At 42.3% G+C, this 15912-nt stretch overlaps 1 protein-coding gene across 1 annotated transcript in view; it reads right to left on the bottom strand.

Annotated features, from left to right (window-relative positions):
* Nucleotides 1-3839: 3839 nt before the first annotated feature.
* The window catches only part of LOC121269922 (aquaporin-9-like), a 90016-nt gene continuing 77943 nt past the window's right edge, over nucleotides 3840-15912 (bottom strand). Inside the window, exons 5-6 of the mRNA XM_041175052.1 lie at nucleotides 14339-14556; nucleotides 3840-4368 (exon numbers count right to left, since the gene is read on the bottom strand). Coding sequence (XP_041030986.1) covers nucleotides 4176-4368; nucleotides 14339-14556 — 411 coding nt within the window. The 3' untranslated portion in view covers nucleotides 3840-4175. The remainder of the gene's footprint in view (nucleotides 4369-14338; nucleotides 14557-15912) is intronic.

Raw genomic sequence — 15912 nt, 5'->3', positions numbered from 1 at the left:
TTGTTGGTGTATGCCTGGGCTGCTCCCAATCAACCACACAAAAGTGACCTTGTCTCACCTGCTTGGAGTTTTAATGTGATCTGAGCTTCTTTGTGTTCGAGAACTACATCACTTCCTCCCCATCTGGGTTGTTCAGATATTACAGTGCAATCGAAAGGTTGCTTTGTCCAATCCTCTTCCTCATAGAGTCCAGGGTCTGATTTTTAGGCTAATGGTTGTGTTTACGCAAATATCCCACATGGTGCCATTACAATAAACGATAACACAACCAGGACAAGTTAGACTGAAAATGCACAGAACTCAACCAATATATTGAGATGAAAAGTAAGCACGCTTTTCTGTAACTGTAACTAACCCAATTGATTCAGCTGGTTGCTAGGTTACACCGAATACAATTGTGCAGAATAAATACGGTACACACAATCAGTAAGCTGCACAAGTGTTCATAGGTGGAGCCTTGCCAGTGTCAGTTACCAGGCAACAAGATAGTAAATAAACCAGTAGCAGAACTTGGCAATACAACATTTTCAGAAAAAGAATCTCAGTACAGAAAGATTCAATAAAGGGCAGGAGAAACCAAACAATCGTTGATAGTTTTGCATCATTCAATCATTTCGAATTAGCACTGTAAAAGGAAATGTTCCCCAAGCCAGTGAAAAGGGGCCTCTGTAAAATAGTCTTCTTGACTCAGGCATTTGCTGTTTCTGAGTCACTGTGGGCTCGTTAGGCTGACACTTTAGTACAGCGCTGAGGGAGTGCTGTATTGTCAGATTTGCTGGCCCTGGTCATTACTGGAGTGGTATTTCCGAGTAGGTGGGGGGAAGTCCTGGTCATCTGGGTTTTTGCATACCGAGCGTGTGGGTCTTTAATCGATAGGATCCCTGCCCAGAAACTCCCAGTCCAATTGGAAAAACTTGACTCCCTGTTAGGTGGGGAATGCTGTAGTTCTGGGTTAAGGGATGCAAGAGGTTTGTAGAGCTGGGAGGTAAGTATGGAGGCAAATCGAGCTGAGATTGGGGGGGTTCGGGGGTGTGTGGTTGCTGACAGAGGAAGGAGTTGGTGGTAATCATGAGGGCGTTGGTGATATTTTGGGAATGGTCCGATTTTGGAGGTAGGCAAGTCCAATTGCGGGGATGGAAGGGAATCAGGTTAGCTTGGGAGCTTGGAGGAAATGTTCTTGCTCTCCTGGCCCACAAGCACTGCTGGAAAAGTACAAACCTCTCTGAATTAGCAGTCCCCGCTTCCCTTTGAACTAGAGGAAAGATAATATCTGACACATGCAGCCTCATCAAAATATTTAAATGAGCAGCTTCTCTCCTTGGATTAGGCTGATTGCCCCCCCATCTGATTTGCCTCCGTTAAAACTGGAAGCGAGCGAGATTGAGCCCAGCTGGGCTTGGGTTTGAGATTTGAAAAATTTGCACATCTGATTCAGCCCAAATCCATCAAATCTTGGGGGTTAAAATTCCCCTTGCTGCCTAGTGGGTAATAAGTTAAAATAAAATCCAGTCCTCATATAAATCTCCGACTGTACAAATTAATAATAGAAAAATAACTACACTGCAGACTACATTTCTGAGACTCCTAATTGCTAACATTCACCACAAGGGATGCAGAGTTGAAATTCCCTAGCATCTTATCACGTCTCTCAGGGGGACCTAGCTGTGATTAAGTGGACAAACATTCAGCTATTTCGGGCACATCAGAGTTCTACAAAGAACAATGACCTGAACAAACAGGTAATCTGTGTTTATCAGAATTGTTTCTCAGTGCAGCAACCTGCATCTCCATTTCACATTCTGTCTTAAATTGTCCAATTATATAAAAGTAAATCGCTCATTTAAACATAACGCTGACATTCTGTTGTAAGCAGGAAAAGATGTGACAGTGAAAAGTGGACCAAGTAGACCAACAATGTAGTTAGAATCTTCTACACTACACTGCTGATTAGTAATATAGGTATTAACAGTAACACAGCACTGTGTTGATGTACAACAACATAATCACCTAAACAGATGGAAGGTTGCAATAATGTTAACTTTAATTGATATAAAATTTATTCAAGTATGTGTTTTGGTTATTCTGCAAAGCAATACATTCAGAAACAGCTGGGTATGGCCTGTGGAAATGAAAATACACAAGTATGTGCTTTCAGTGAGATCTGTCTAAACTGATAAAATACACCATTAATACTTCTGATAAATGCAAATTGATCTTTCCAATACACAGTATGAATTGAAAGTATGTTCTTACTTCACAAATATTCACAGTTTGGTTAATGTGCCATCCTTTTGTACAGTGGTGGAGCTTCCAGATTGGTTGTGGCAATATTTTGCATGGAAGTTGTATACTGAAATGTTTAATTAAATGTATACATGTGATATAAGCAGAATACACACCAGGACAAGGTGGTTTAGGGTACAGTAAGCAATTGCAAAGCAGCTGATGCAACTCCTTTACATCTATGAGTTGTGAGTTGTTAGGCCTGTGACTATGTAATCCTGCTCCTGACACGTATTCTTGAAGCAACTTACTAGTGACTTTGTGCCTCAAGAATTTACCAGGTTTTCCTCATTGAATATAGGTCATGGAATAGAAGGGACAGTGACAACATGGATACAAAATTGGCTGAGGGATAGGAAACAGAGAGTAATGGTTAATGGGTATTTTTCAGACTGGGGAAGGTTTGTAGTGGAGTTCCCCAGGGGTCGGTATTGGGACCCTTGTTTTTCCTGATATATGTAAATGATCTAGATCTTGGTGTGCAGGAGACAATTTCAAAGTTGGCGGACGACACAAAACTCGGGAGGATTGTAAACTGTGAGGAAAACAGTGTAGAACTTCAAAAGGACATTGATACATTGGTGGAGTGGGCAGGTAGGAGGCAGATGAAGTTCAATGCAGAGAAATGTGAGGTGATGCACTTTGGTACAAAGAACATGGAGAGACAGTATAAAATAAAGGGTCCTATTCTAAAGGGTGTGCAGGATTAGAGATACCTGGGTGTATATGTACATAAGTCAATAAAGGTGGCAGGACAGGTAGAGAGAGCTGTTTTTACAGCGTACAGTATTCTAGGCTTGGCAGCATCGGCGGAGAAGAAAAGAGTTGACGTTTCAAGTCCTCATGACCCTTCGACAGAACTAGGTAGTTCTGTCGAAGGGTCATGAGGACTCGAAACGTCAACTCTTTTCTTCTCCGCCGATGCTGCCAGACCTGCTGAGTTTTTCCAGGTAATTCTGTTTTTGTTTTGGATTGCCAGCATCCGCAGTTTTTTGTTTGTATTCTAGGCTTTATTAATAGGGGCATAGAGTATAAGAGCAGGGAGGTTATGATGAATATACATAAGACACAGGTTAGATCTCAGCTGGAATATTGTGTACAGTTCTGGGTGCCACACTATAGGAAGGATGTGAACATATTGGAGAGAGTGCAGAAGAGGGTTATGAAAATAGTTCCAAGGATGAGACACTTCAGTTATGAGGAAAGATTGGAGAAGTTGGGACTGTTTTCCTTGGAGAGGAGAAGGCTAAGGGGAGACTTGATAGAAGTTTTCAAAATCATGAGGGGCCTGGAAAGAGTACATAGGGAGAAACTGTTCCCACTCGTAACTGGATTGAGAACCACAGGGCACAGATTTAAAGTGTTTTGCAAAAGAAGCAAATGTGAGGTGAGAGAAAACTTTTTTCACACAGCGAGTAGTTAGGGTTTGGAATGCACTGCCTGGAAGTGTAGTGGAGGCAGGTTCATTGAGGCATTCAAGACGGGGGCATTGGATGATTATTTAAATAGAAACAATGTGCAATGTTACAGGGAAAAGGCAGGAGATTGGCACTAAATTAAAATACTCAGAGAGCCAGTGCAGACATGATGGGCCAAATGGCCTCTTTCTATATAGTAGAATCTGTGAATATGTGATATTGAACTGGTCTCAATTCTGTCTCATCTCTATTTGGGTGTTAAACAGCCTGTCAAGGTATCACTGCACAACATTAGATTGGTTCTTTAATAGCTTTTGTGATCGGTGACTCTGTCCCCTATCAATAACATTAGAATCATATTCCTATAACTCATTTGTCAGGTGAATAATGAAGCTCTTTTTGAAATTAATTCATATTCTCCTCACAGACCCAGATCCCAACCCTAGCAAATGGCTCTTCACTCAATGTTCCACATTATTTGTTACTCTGCACTGAAATCATTTCATATTTTGCCTTCCCTTCCACTTGCTGTCCTGAGGTAGTGTGGCTCTCCTTTGGAGTTGTCTCTTCATGGTGCAGCTCGATTGTCAGAACATAAATGGCGGTCCCAAGGACTCCACCGATCATTGGTGCGATGACAGGAACCCACCACCACCCATCGCTGACACTGTGTGGACAAAAAAAACAGATAGATATCAGATCCAGCGGCGAGACTGACTCACTCAAGCCAGACTAATGTCTCAGCCTGTTAGAATGGGACAGTTACTACATGCTGTACTCACACAGCTATTCAATGTGTCTGGGGTTCAGTGACATTCAGGAGAGTGATGCTTCAGTGGTTTAGAAACATTGTGCAAATCCTCGGCATTAGGTTACACCACCCGCTCATTTCTTGGTATCTGTAATCTGACTTCCCCTTATCTCTGGACTTGTGTTGGATGCAAGTTTATAAAGAACACATTTGGTCTTTTGCTATGTCAGAGGGATTCTTCCCCCAGTACTTTTTACAAAACAGCCAACAACTCAGTTAGAAAATGCTGGAGCATGTCACAGGAAAAGTAATGACTAACAGTCTCTGTGCAATTGTCTGGGTCTCAAGCCCACCACATGCGACCAATGGCGAATTAATAGCTAAATAAATTCTGTCATTTCTGCTGTCTCACAAGTCTCTCCCTCCAACTTGGTCTCTCCTTCCAGCATGGAACAGTCTTGCTCCTTGACCCTGAACTCTCTCATACCCGACACTTTCTCTGGTCAGTTCAGACAAACCTAGATTTGGATGAATTTCCCTCAGCATAGGGGAGCTTTTCAAATTTCTTTCCAAACCTACTTTTAATGATTCACAGCCTCCTGCACTGGCTGAGATTTCTTTTTTTTACTCAGTTAGTGGGAAGTAAAAGAAGCTGAGAACACCAGCTTTGTAATACTTCTATTGTGTAGTTGCTAAAATCAGTGAACACGAAAGAGCTGACAATAAATTTCAAACACAGGAACAGGAATAGGCCATTCAGCCCCTTGACCTGCTAGATCATGGCTGATCATCTACCGCAGCACCACTTCCCCACACTGTCCCCATGTCCCTTGATGCCATTAGTATGTAGAAATCAATCCATTTCTGTTTTGAATATGCTCAATGATTGAGCTTTCAGAGCCCTCTGGGTTAGAGAATTCCAGAGGCTCACCACCATCTGAGTGAAGAAATGCCTCCTCATTTCAGTCCTAAAGGGCCTGCCTCATATCCTAAGACTGTATCCCCTGGTTCTAGAACCCCCCAACCAGGGGAAACATCCTTCCTGTGTCTACCCTGTCAAGTCCTTTAAGAATGTTGTAAGTTTCAATGACATACCTCTCATCCTTCTTTCTAAACTCTAGAGAATATGGGGCCAGTCTCCTCAATCTCTCATCATAAGACAATCCCACCATCCCAGGAATTAGTCTGGTGAATATCTACTGCAATCCCCCTATGGCAAGTATATCCTTCCTTAGATAAAAGGACCAGAATTGTATGCAACACTCGGGGTGCTGTCTAAACAAGGTTATATACAATTGAAGAAAGATATCTTTCCTCCTATTCTCAAATTCTCTTGTGATAAAAGCCATTATACCATTTGCCTTCCTAATTGCTTGCTGCACCTGCATGTTAGCTTTCAGTGACTTATGAATAAGGACATCCATATCCCTATGGACATCAACATTTTCCAACCTCTCACTATTTAAGAAATACTCTGCCCCTCTGTTCTTCCTCCCAAAATGGATAATCTCACACATCCATTGGCCATGTCCTTGCCCACTCACCAAGCCTGCCCAAATCCCTTGAAGCCCCTTTGCATCCTCCTTACAATTCATATTCCCATCTGGTTTTGTGTCATCTGCAAACTTGGAAATATTGCATTTAGTTCCCACATCCAAATCATTGATATAGATTGTGAATAGCTGGGGCACAAGCACTGATCCTTGTGATCCCCACTGGTCATAGCCTGCCAACCTGAGAATAACCCTTTTATTCCTACCCTCTGTTTTCTGTCCATTAACCAATCCTCAATCCATGCCAATATATTGCCCCCTATCCCATTTGCTCTAGTTTTCTTTACTAACCTCCTGTGTGGGACTTTATCGAAAGCCTCCTGAACATCCAAATCACCCATATCCACTGGCACCCCCTTATCTAATCTGCTAGTAACATACTCAAAAAACTCCAACAGGTTTGTCAAACATGATTTCACTTTCATAAATCCATGTTGACACTGCCCAACCATATCATTAGTTACAGTGACCAGTTATCACATCCTTTATAATAGATTCTAGTATTTTCCCTACCACTGACATCAGGCTAAATGGTCTGTAGTTCCTCGTTTTCTCTCTCCCAACTTTCTTAAACAGTGGGGTTACATTTACCACCTTCCAATCTGCAGCCATCATTCCAGAATCTATGAATTTTGAAAGATGGCTACCAATGCATTCACTATCTCTACAGACACATTTTTCAACACTCCAGGATGTAAATCATCAGGTCCTGGGATTTATCAACTTTCAGTCCCATTAATTTCTCCAATGCTACTTATTTTTTACTAATACTAATTTCCTTCAGTTTCTCATTCTCACCAGTCCCTTGGTTTGCTCTTATTTCTGAGAGATTTCTTGTATCCTCCTCTGTGAAGATAAATGCAAACTAATTATTTAGCTGATCTGCCATTTTCCTATTCTCCATTATAAATTCTCTGGTCTCTGCCTGTAATGGACCCACATTTGTCCTTGCTAATATTTTCCTTTTTACATATCTATAGAAGCTTTTACAGTCCGTTTGTATGTTTCTCACTAGTTTACATTCATTTCCATTCTCACTTTCTTTATCAGTTCCTTGGTCCTCCTTTGCTGAATTCTAAAACACTCCCAATCCTCAGGCTTACTACTATTTTTGGTAACTTTATAAACCTCTTCATTTGATCTAATACAATCTTTAACTTTCTTTGTTAGCCATGGTTGAGTCACTTTTCCTGTTGGGCTTTTCTGCCTTAAAGGAATGTACATTTGTTGTAAACCATATATTAATTCTTTAAATGCTAGTCATTGCTGGTCTACCATCATATCTTTTAATATGTTTTCCCAATTCACCACAAACAACTTGCCCTCACACCTTCATAGTTTCCTTTGTTTAGATTTAAGACCTGAGTTTTGTATTGAACTACATTGTTTTCAAACTTAATGTAAAACTGTACCATATTGTGGTCACTCTTCCCTAAGGGCTGTCTTACAACAAGATCATTGCATAATACTAAATCTAAAATAGCCTGTTTCCTAGTTGGTTCCTCAACATACTGCTCTAGAAAACCATCTTGAGCACATTTCAGGAATTCATTTTCCACAGCATTAGTGCTCATTAGATTTACTCAGTCTATATGTAGATTGAAGTATCCCAGAATTAGTGTATTACCCTTGTTACATGTACCTCTAACTTCCTGATTTGTACCGTGCCTTATATTACTACTATTATTTGGTGGCCTATAAACAGCTCCTAGTAATGCTTGCTGCCCCTTGCTGTTTCGTAGCTCCACCCAAACTGATTCTACATCTTGTTCTTCCCGACCTAAGATCCTTTCTCAGTAATGCATCGAACTCATCCCTTGTTATCAGCGATACCCCACCTCCTTTTCCTTTTTGCCTGTCCTTCCTAAATGTCGAAGATCCTTGATTATTCCGTTCCCAGCCTTGGTCACCCTAAAGTCCCATCTCTGTCTAATGGCAATTAGAACATACTCGCTTACCTTTATTCATGCCACCAATTCACCCACCTTGTTGCGAATGCTGCATGAAGTCAGATGGAATATATTTAATTCTGCCCTTTTAACATTATTCTGTATTTTGATTCTATTTGATGTTGGCCTTTGTTTCCACTGCCTTCCAGTTTCGTTTACTACTTTAGTATTTCCCATTATCAGCTTTGTTTTCCTCCTATCCAAATTCCCTCTCAGGTTCCCATCTCCTTCCAAGTTAGTAGAAACCCTCCCCAGCAGCACTAGAATATCTTCCCTGAGGATATTAGTCCCTGTCCTGGTAAGGTATAACTCATCCTGCTTGTACAGGTCCCACCGACCCCAGAAATCTAAAGCCCTCCATCCTAAGCTGTTTCTCCACCACATGTTAGACCATAAGACCATAAGACATAGGAGCAGAAATGAGGCCATTCGGCCCATCGAGTCTGCTCCGCCATTCAATCATGGCTGATAAGTTTCTCAACCCCATTCTCCCACCTTCTCCCGTGACCTTTGATCCCCTTACCAATCAAGAACCTATCTATCTCGGTCTTAAATACACTCAATGACCTGGCCTCCACAGCCTTCTGTGGCAATGAATTCCATAGATTCACCACTCTCTAGCTAAAGAAGTTTCTCCTCATCTCTGTTCTAAAAGGTCTTCCCTTTACTCTGAGGCTGTGCCCTCGGGTCCTAGTCTCTCCTACTAATGGAAACATCTTCCCCACGCCCACTCTATCCAGGCCTTTCAGTATTCTGTAAGTTTCAATCAGATCCCCCCCTCATCCTTCTAAACTCCATCAAGTATAGACCCAGAGTTATCAAACGCTCCTCATTTGTTAAGCCATTCATTCTTGGGATCGTTCTCATGAACCTCCTCTGGACCCTCTCCAGGGCCAGCACATCCTTCCTGAGATACGGGGCCCAAAATTGCTCACAATATTCTAAATGTGGTCTGACCAGAGCCTTATAAAGCCTCAGCATCATATCCCTGCTTTTATATTCTAGTCCTCGCGAAATAAATGTCAACATTGCATTTGCCTTCCTAACTACTGACTCAACCTGCAAGTTAACCTTAAGAGAATCCTGGACTAGGACTCCTAAGTCCCTTTGCACTCCAGGTTTCTGAATTCTCTCCCCATTTAGAAAATAGTCTATGCCTCTATTCTTCCTACCAAAGTGCATGACCTCACACTTCCCCACGTTGTATTCCATCTGCCACTTCTTTGCCCATTCTCCTAACCTGTCCAAATCCTTCTGCAGCCTCCCCGCCTCCTCAATACTACCTGTCCCTCCACCTATCTTTGTAACATCTGCAAACTTAGCCAGGATACCCTCAGTTCCTTCATCGAGATCATTAATGTATAATGTTCATTCGCTCAATCTTCCTATTCCTATTGAGGTAACTATAGGCCAGTTAGCTTAACATCTGTCATTGGGAAAATGTTGAGTCTATTATAAAGAATGTAATAGCAGAGCATTTAGAAATACATAATATAATCCAGCAGAGTCAACATGGCTTCATGAAGGGAAATCATGCCTGACAAATTTATTAGAATTCTTTGAGGAGGTAACAAGCTGGATAAATAAAGGGGAGCCAGTGGATTAAATATATTTGGATTTCCAAAAGGCGTTCAATAAGGTACCACACATAAGGCTACTTAATAAGATAAGAGCCCATGGTGTTTGGGGTAGTATATTAGCATGGATAGCGCTCTGACTAACTAATAGAAGACAGTTGGAATACGGGGGTAATTTTCAGGATGGCAGCCTGTAACTAGTGGAGTGCCACAGGGATCAGTGCTGGGGCACAATTATTTACAATATATATTACTGACTTGGATGAGGGAAATGAATGTACTTTCATCAATTTTGCAGATGACAAAAAAGTGGGTGGGAAGAGGGATATAGACAGGTTCAGTGAGTGGGCAAAAATGTGGCAGATGGAATATAATGTGGCAAGTGTGAGGTTATGAACTTTGGCAGGAAGAATAGAGGAGCTGAATATTATTTAAATGGAGAAAGACTGCAGAAAGCTGCAGCACAGAGGGATTTGGGGGCCTTGTGCATGAATCACAAAAAGCTAGCATACAAGTTCAGCAGGTAATAGGGAAGACAAATGGAAAGTTGGCCTTTATTTCAAAGGGAATGGAGTATAAAAATAGGGAAGCCATGCTAAAACTATACAAGGCACTAGTTAGACCACACCTAGAATACTGTGAGCAGTTTTGGTCCCCTTATCTAAGGAAAGATATACTGGCACTGGGAGGCAGTCCAGAGAATGTTCACAAGGTTAATCCTAGGGATGGAGGGATTTTCTTATGATGAGAGGTTGAGTAGGTTGGGCCTGTACTCATTGGAGTTTAGACGAATGAGAGGCGACCTTATTGAAACATATAAGATTCTTAGGGGGCTTGACAGGGTAGATGCTGAGAGGCTGTTTCCCCTTGGGGGAGAGTCTAGGACCAGAGGGCATAATCTCAGAGTGAGGAGTTGCCCATTTAAAACAGAGATGAGGAAGAATTTCTTCTCTCAGACGGTAGTCAATATGTGGAGTTCTTTACTGCAGAGGGCTGTAGAGGCTGGGCTGTTAAGTATATTCGAGGCTGAGATAGACAGATTTTTAATCAGTAAGGGAATCAAGGGTTAAGGGGAAAAGGCAGGAAAGTGGAGTTGAAGATGATCAGATCAGTCATGGTCTCATTGAACGGAGCAGACTCGATGCGCTGAAAGGCCTATTTCTGCTTCTACGTCTCATGGTCTTATGCTCAGTAACATGTGGTACTAAAAGTAATCCTGAGATTCCTGCCCTAGAGGTCCTGCTTTTCAATCTCTTTCCTAGCTCCCTAAAAACTGCTTTCAGGATCTCATCCCTCTTTCTATGTTATTGGTACCAATGTGGATGACTTCTGGCTGTTCATCCTCCCTCAAAAGAACGTCCTGCAGCTGCTCGGCAACTTCCTTGGCCCTTGTACCAGGGAGGCAACATACCATCCTGGAGTCATATCTATGGCTGCAGAAATACCTGTCTGTTCCCCTAACAGTTGAATCTCCTACCGCTATTGCTCTTCCACTCTTTTTCCTCCCCTCATGTGCAGCTGAGTCACTTGTGGTGCCACAGACTTGGCTCTTGCTACAGTCCCCTGAGGAACCATGGACCTCACCAGTATCCAAAATGGAAAACTGATTGGTGAGCGAGATGGACTAACTGCCTGCTGGTCACCCACTCCCTCTCTGCCTCCATGCTCCAAACCTGTGGTGTGACCACCTCCCTAAACGTGTTATCCACGTGGTTCTCAACCACGCAGATGCGCCACAGTGACTCCAGCTGGAGTTCCGAAACCCAGGCCAGAATTTTCCAGCCCCTGCCCTGTGACGGGTTCCCCTCAGGTGGGACTGATGTGCCACTGAAATCTCCGCTCACATCGGCGGGACCAGAAGATTCCGGTCCTGGAGTTCAAATTTCTGCAGCTGGTGACCCTTCCTGCCCATGTGGTGTCCTTGACTTTCCACATGTTACAGCATGGGCTTTCCACAACAGACAAGCTGCCCTGCCATGCCTTTACTTCCCTTCTGCTTGTGTCACTTAATTCACTTTAAGTAGTTGCCTTTACTAAAAGTTTTTTTAAAATTTCAGCTGTTTACAAACACTCTCTAACCACAGTTACTTACTGTTTTCCTGTGATGTTACTATTTGATTCTTTTTTCAAACTCACTCAGCTCCTGAAGGCTCCCGGTACAGAGGTGCTCCTAAGCAAGTCGGGTTCCTCCCAGTTCCCAAAGGTGCGAACATGTTTGTCTAACACAACCTAATCAAATGGCATCACATGGCACCCCCCCAAACTACCCAGTAGCTTTCTCTTCATTAAAGTCCCTTACCAAGCCTGCCAGAAACATGGCATAAACAGGAGAGTAGCATTCCAATTTGGCAAATCTGTGCAGTTCATTAACACAACACCACAGCCCACTAACTTTGTTACTCACATGTTATTTTGTTGCATTGGAGAGTTCAATCAATATAAACTCCAGCAGGACCCTACATTGACATATCCTGCTGAGCAATCATGCTGTTCCCTTATGGATGCTCAGATATCTTACAGCTCTCAGCAGTGTTTCAGTCTCCTGGGGTACATCTTGTATCTAGGATGTCATTGTCCTTATTGCAAAAACTCAAGTACAGGTTGCACATGATGCAGGAAATGCAGCAACCAATTTATGCACAGCCAGTTCCCACAGACAACAACGTGACAATGACCAGGTTATCTGTCTTAGGTTTTGGTCAAGGGAAATCGGGGAGGAACATTTCTGCCCTTCTTCAGATGCTGTCATGGGCAGAGAGGGCAGAGAGAGCCTTGATTTAAGTTTTCAGTGAAGGGTGGCACCTCTGACAGTGTAGCACTCCCTTGGTACTGCACTCAGGTAGACTAGTACTTCATTAGATAGCACGGTTTCAGTACAATTGTTAACTAAGTTAGGTTTCTTCTTAAAATTTTCTGGTAAAATTACAAATTTGCATTGTTGCACGTACCCTGGCTGCAAGTCACTGTGAATTCATTTTAACATCCTCGTTAGACTAATCTGGGCAATGGGCCTGAGATGTATTGAAGAACATACGTCATTTGCACTGTTAGTTTGTGTGGTCTGAACGCAAATAAGCGTACTGTCTTTCCCTGCAGACTACTGTGCTTGCACGGTCACAGTACATACTGCCTCATTCTATTATACACCGAGTAGTACCTGGCATGCACACATTCTGTTTATCTACCAGCACATCAGGTACTGAAGGATGGATATAATCAGAGCATGTGCTGCCAGGTTAAACAAGCCTGAGGAGCTGAGCTTATGTCAGTTGTGTCTACAGAGCAGCTCATAATATCACTTGCATTGGGATATGGAGGGAAGGCTGTCACCAGCCTTCCTATGCCAACATAGCAGATGGTACCATATGGCATCCTTGAATCAGAAACTTCCTCAGTATTAAATGTATAATTAATCATTTATCCTCGTCCCGCCTATGGTCAGCATTAGGAAAAACTGGGAGTTCAGTTTAATTCGAAGGATATTAATAGGATATCACTTACTGCCTCCCATCAAAACTCAAGTTGTAACTGAGGGGACAGTAAGACAGCTGGTGAAAGTGGGAAAAGGAAGTTTGGTGTGGGGGCATCTGCACAACTGGATCCTGAAGTTCATCGGGAGACGACCATACCACTTGTACTTTCCTCAGTTGACTAATTATAGGGGAAAAACTAGGCATTTGGAGTTCCCAGGTTTCCACTCACATTTACCCTTTCACTAAGATTAGAAAACAAAGGAAAATATATCCCCACGTGATTGTTCTCAGCCCTGAGAGAGGACTTCTTGGGGTTGGGACTGGAGGATTTACTGAACTCGTTGGTCCAGGGAGCGTAACTGATATGAGCCAGTGACATATCAGATGTAGCCCGAGCAGTGAACTGCTTGTGGGGAATAAAATCAAAGCATTAAACTCCTGGGATGACAGTTCAGGCAAATACTGAAATCCTACAAAGACTTCATCACTTGCCAGGTTACTAATTAAATCAGGAAGAGTTTTGTTTTGTTTCTAAATGTAAAACATAGCTAGCTGCGGGACTGACATAATGTGGAAGAGGAAAAAGGAATGTGTAGTGTAGAGGGGCTTACACAGTTGGACTTTGAAGTTTATAGGGAGAAGGCAGAGCCTCTTACACCCTGCAGGCATGTTGGCTTCATAAAGAGCATAGGAAATAGGAGCAGGAGTAAGCCAATCGGCCCCTCGAGCCTGCTCCACCATTCAATGCAATCATGACTGATCTGAATGTGGCCTCAACTCCACTTATCTGCCTGCCCCCATAACCCTTGACTCTCTTGTAGATCAAAAATCTGTCTAACTCCACCTTGAATATATTTAATGACCTCCAAACTCCACAGCTCTTTGAGATAGAGAATTCCAAAAGTTAATGAGTCCCTGAGTGAAGAAGTTCCTCCTCAATTCTGTCTTAAATGGGAGACCCCTTATTTTTAAACTGTGCCCCTTAGTATTAGAGTCCTCCACGAGGAGAAACATCCTCTCAATATCCGGCCCGTCAAGACCCCTCAGAATCTTATATGTCTCAATAAGATCACCTCTCATTCTTCTAAACTCCAATGAGTATAGGCTCAACCTTCCCTCATAAGACAACCCTTTCATCGCAGGAATCAGATTTTGAGGGACTTTAGCCAGAAGCTGGCTCCACCCACAAAACTGGCTACCCTCCAATTACAAAATAACAAATGTTACAGCTTCTGCCAGTTGTGCCTGTTTCTGAGTGCTCGAGGAGGCTCTTTAAATTAGTTTTTTTTTGGTGCAGTGTTACTGCTGTGCTGGAGTTCTCTGTTGTCACATACCTGAAAACCTCAAATCCCCATCCAGCCACAGCTGTGAAGAGCCGCGGCCCAAGGTCACGAGCTGGGTTGATAGGACAGCCACAGTTGAAGCCCATTGAAAGACTGATAACCATGATGATCAGGCCAATCACCACTGGCTCCAAACCTTTGGGCACTGCATTATTCTTGGAGTCCAAAATGGCAAGGATAGCGAAGAGCAGAGCAGCAGTGCCCACGATCTGTTCAAAACAGGAAGCAAGTGTTGTTAATACAAAGAGTACAATTCTGCAGATGCTGGAAATCTGAAATCAAAAACAAAAAGGCCACCAGCCTGAAATTTTAACTCTGATCCTCTTCCTAGGAATTGCCGGACCTGCTGAATATTTCCAGCATTTTCTGTTCTCATTATGGCAAGTTTCATTAGTTAGATTGATATTTTGTCAATTGTTTAATGCTGTTTACATTTTCACTTTTCCCCATCAAATCACTTGGAAAAGGTTATATTCTACAAATTTAATTTCCTATTTTTTTGTTTGTATGTTTTTAAAACATACAAGGTGTTTCAGTTCCTCGTTTTGAGGAGGTGGAACTGAATCAACAATATTCAGTCAGCAATGATGTTCTCATTTGTAATTATATCATGGAGAAGTGTAAAGATATCCTTTGACTGACAGGGAACTGCTTTTTGGAAACCATTGGAGAGGGTTGTCATGGAAACCAAAGCTCCAGTCCAAAGAATAAAATAGATTGCTTGAATGTTTGCATCACAGGTTAAATTTATTTCATGATCCCATTGCATCCATGTGTATAACATGAGTACTTGAATTAAATGTTAATACGCACTTTACTTAAGTAAGTGCTAGATACACCATAATCATAAACATCAGAATTATAAACTAATGAACTGAAAATCAGACATTGTATCTCAGACTAGATATGGTACATGTGAATGTATTTGTGTTTGATGGTGGCATATTCATTCTTACAGTTTTAAGGTACTTGACATCATGCTGCGGAGTTTCTTTGATCAGTGATTCTCTTTGGCTTTAGCTTTTCCTTGTGTGGGTATGTTTCTCATTTCTTCTTGTTGCATAGCTTCTAGATTTGTTGGCAAATGTGGGAGCAACTGAAGGTTTTTTCATTGAATAGCTAAAACTCTTTGTTTACTTCCCTGTGCACATATCACACGGCTCTCTTGTGTCTTAGAGGGTAGGTTGACCAACTCTCAGGCTTCCAGCTCAATAGCCCTTCACCTGGTTGCTAAGAAATATGCAGTAAAGGTCATTTTCCTAACTCGAATTGCAACGGTTTGCATAAAGCTGAAAACTGGAGGAGGTGTGTAGCAATGGCCATTGCAGACGCTCCAGGCTCAATTCTCATCTTCCCCATTGGGCATGAGTGGGTCAGTCACACAGTGAAAGTGGCCCAACTCCCACTGCCAATACTGTTTTGAAAGGAGCCTTGAATTGGACAGTAAGATAAAAGCAACAACACCTCTTTGTCCTTTTGTCTATGACATCTTTTGGTTATCTCCACCTATCACTGGCCCTCTATCCAGCTCTACTTGTCCCACCCTCCCATAAACCAGCTTATAT

The sequence above is a fragment of the Carcharodon carcharias genome, chromosome 26, assembly GCF_017639515.1.
Source record: "Carcharodon carcharias isolate sCarCar2 chromosome 26, sCarCar2.pri, whole genome shotgun sequence".
In the NCBI taxonomy this organism is placed as follows: Eukaryota; Metazoa; Chordata; class Chondrichthyes; order Lamniformes; family Lamnidae; genus Carcharodon; species Carcharodon carcharias.
Note: the sequence above shows the minus strand (reverse complement) of the source record. Positions and strands in the feature narration are given on the sequence as shown.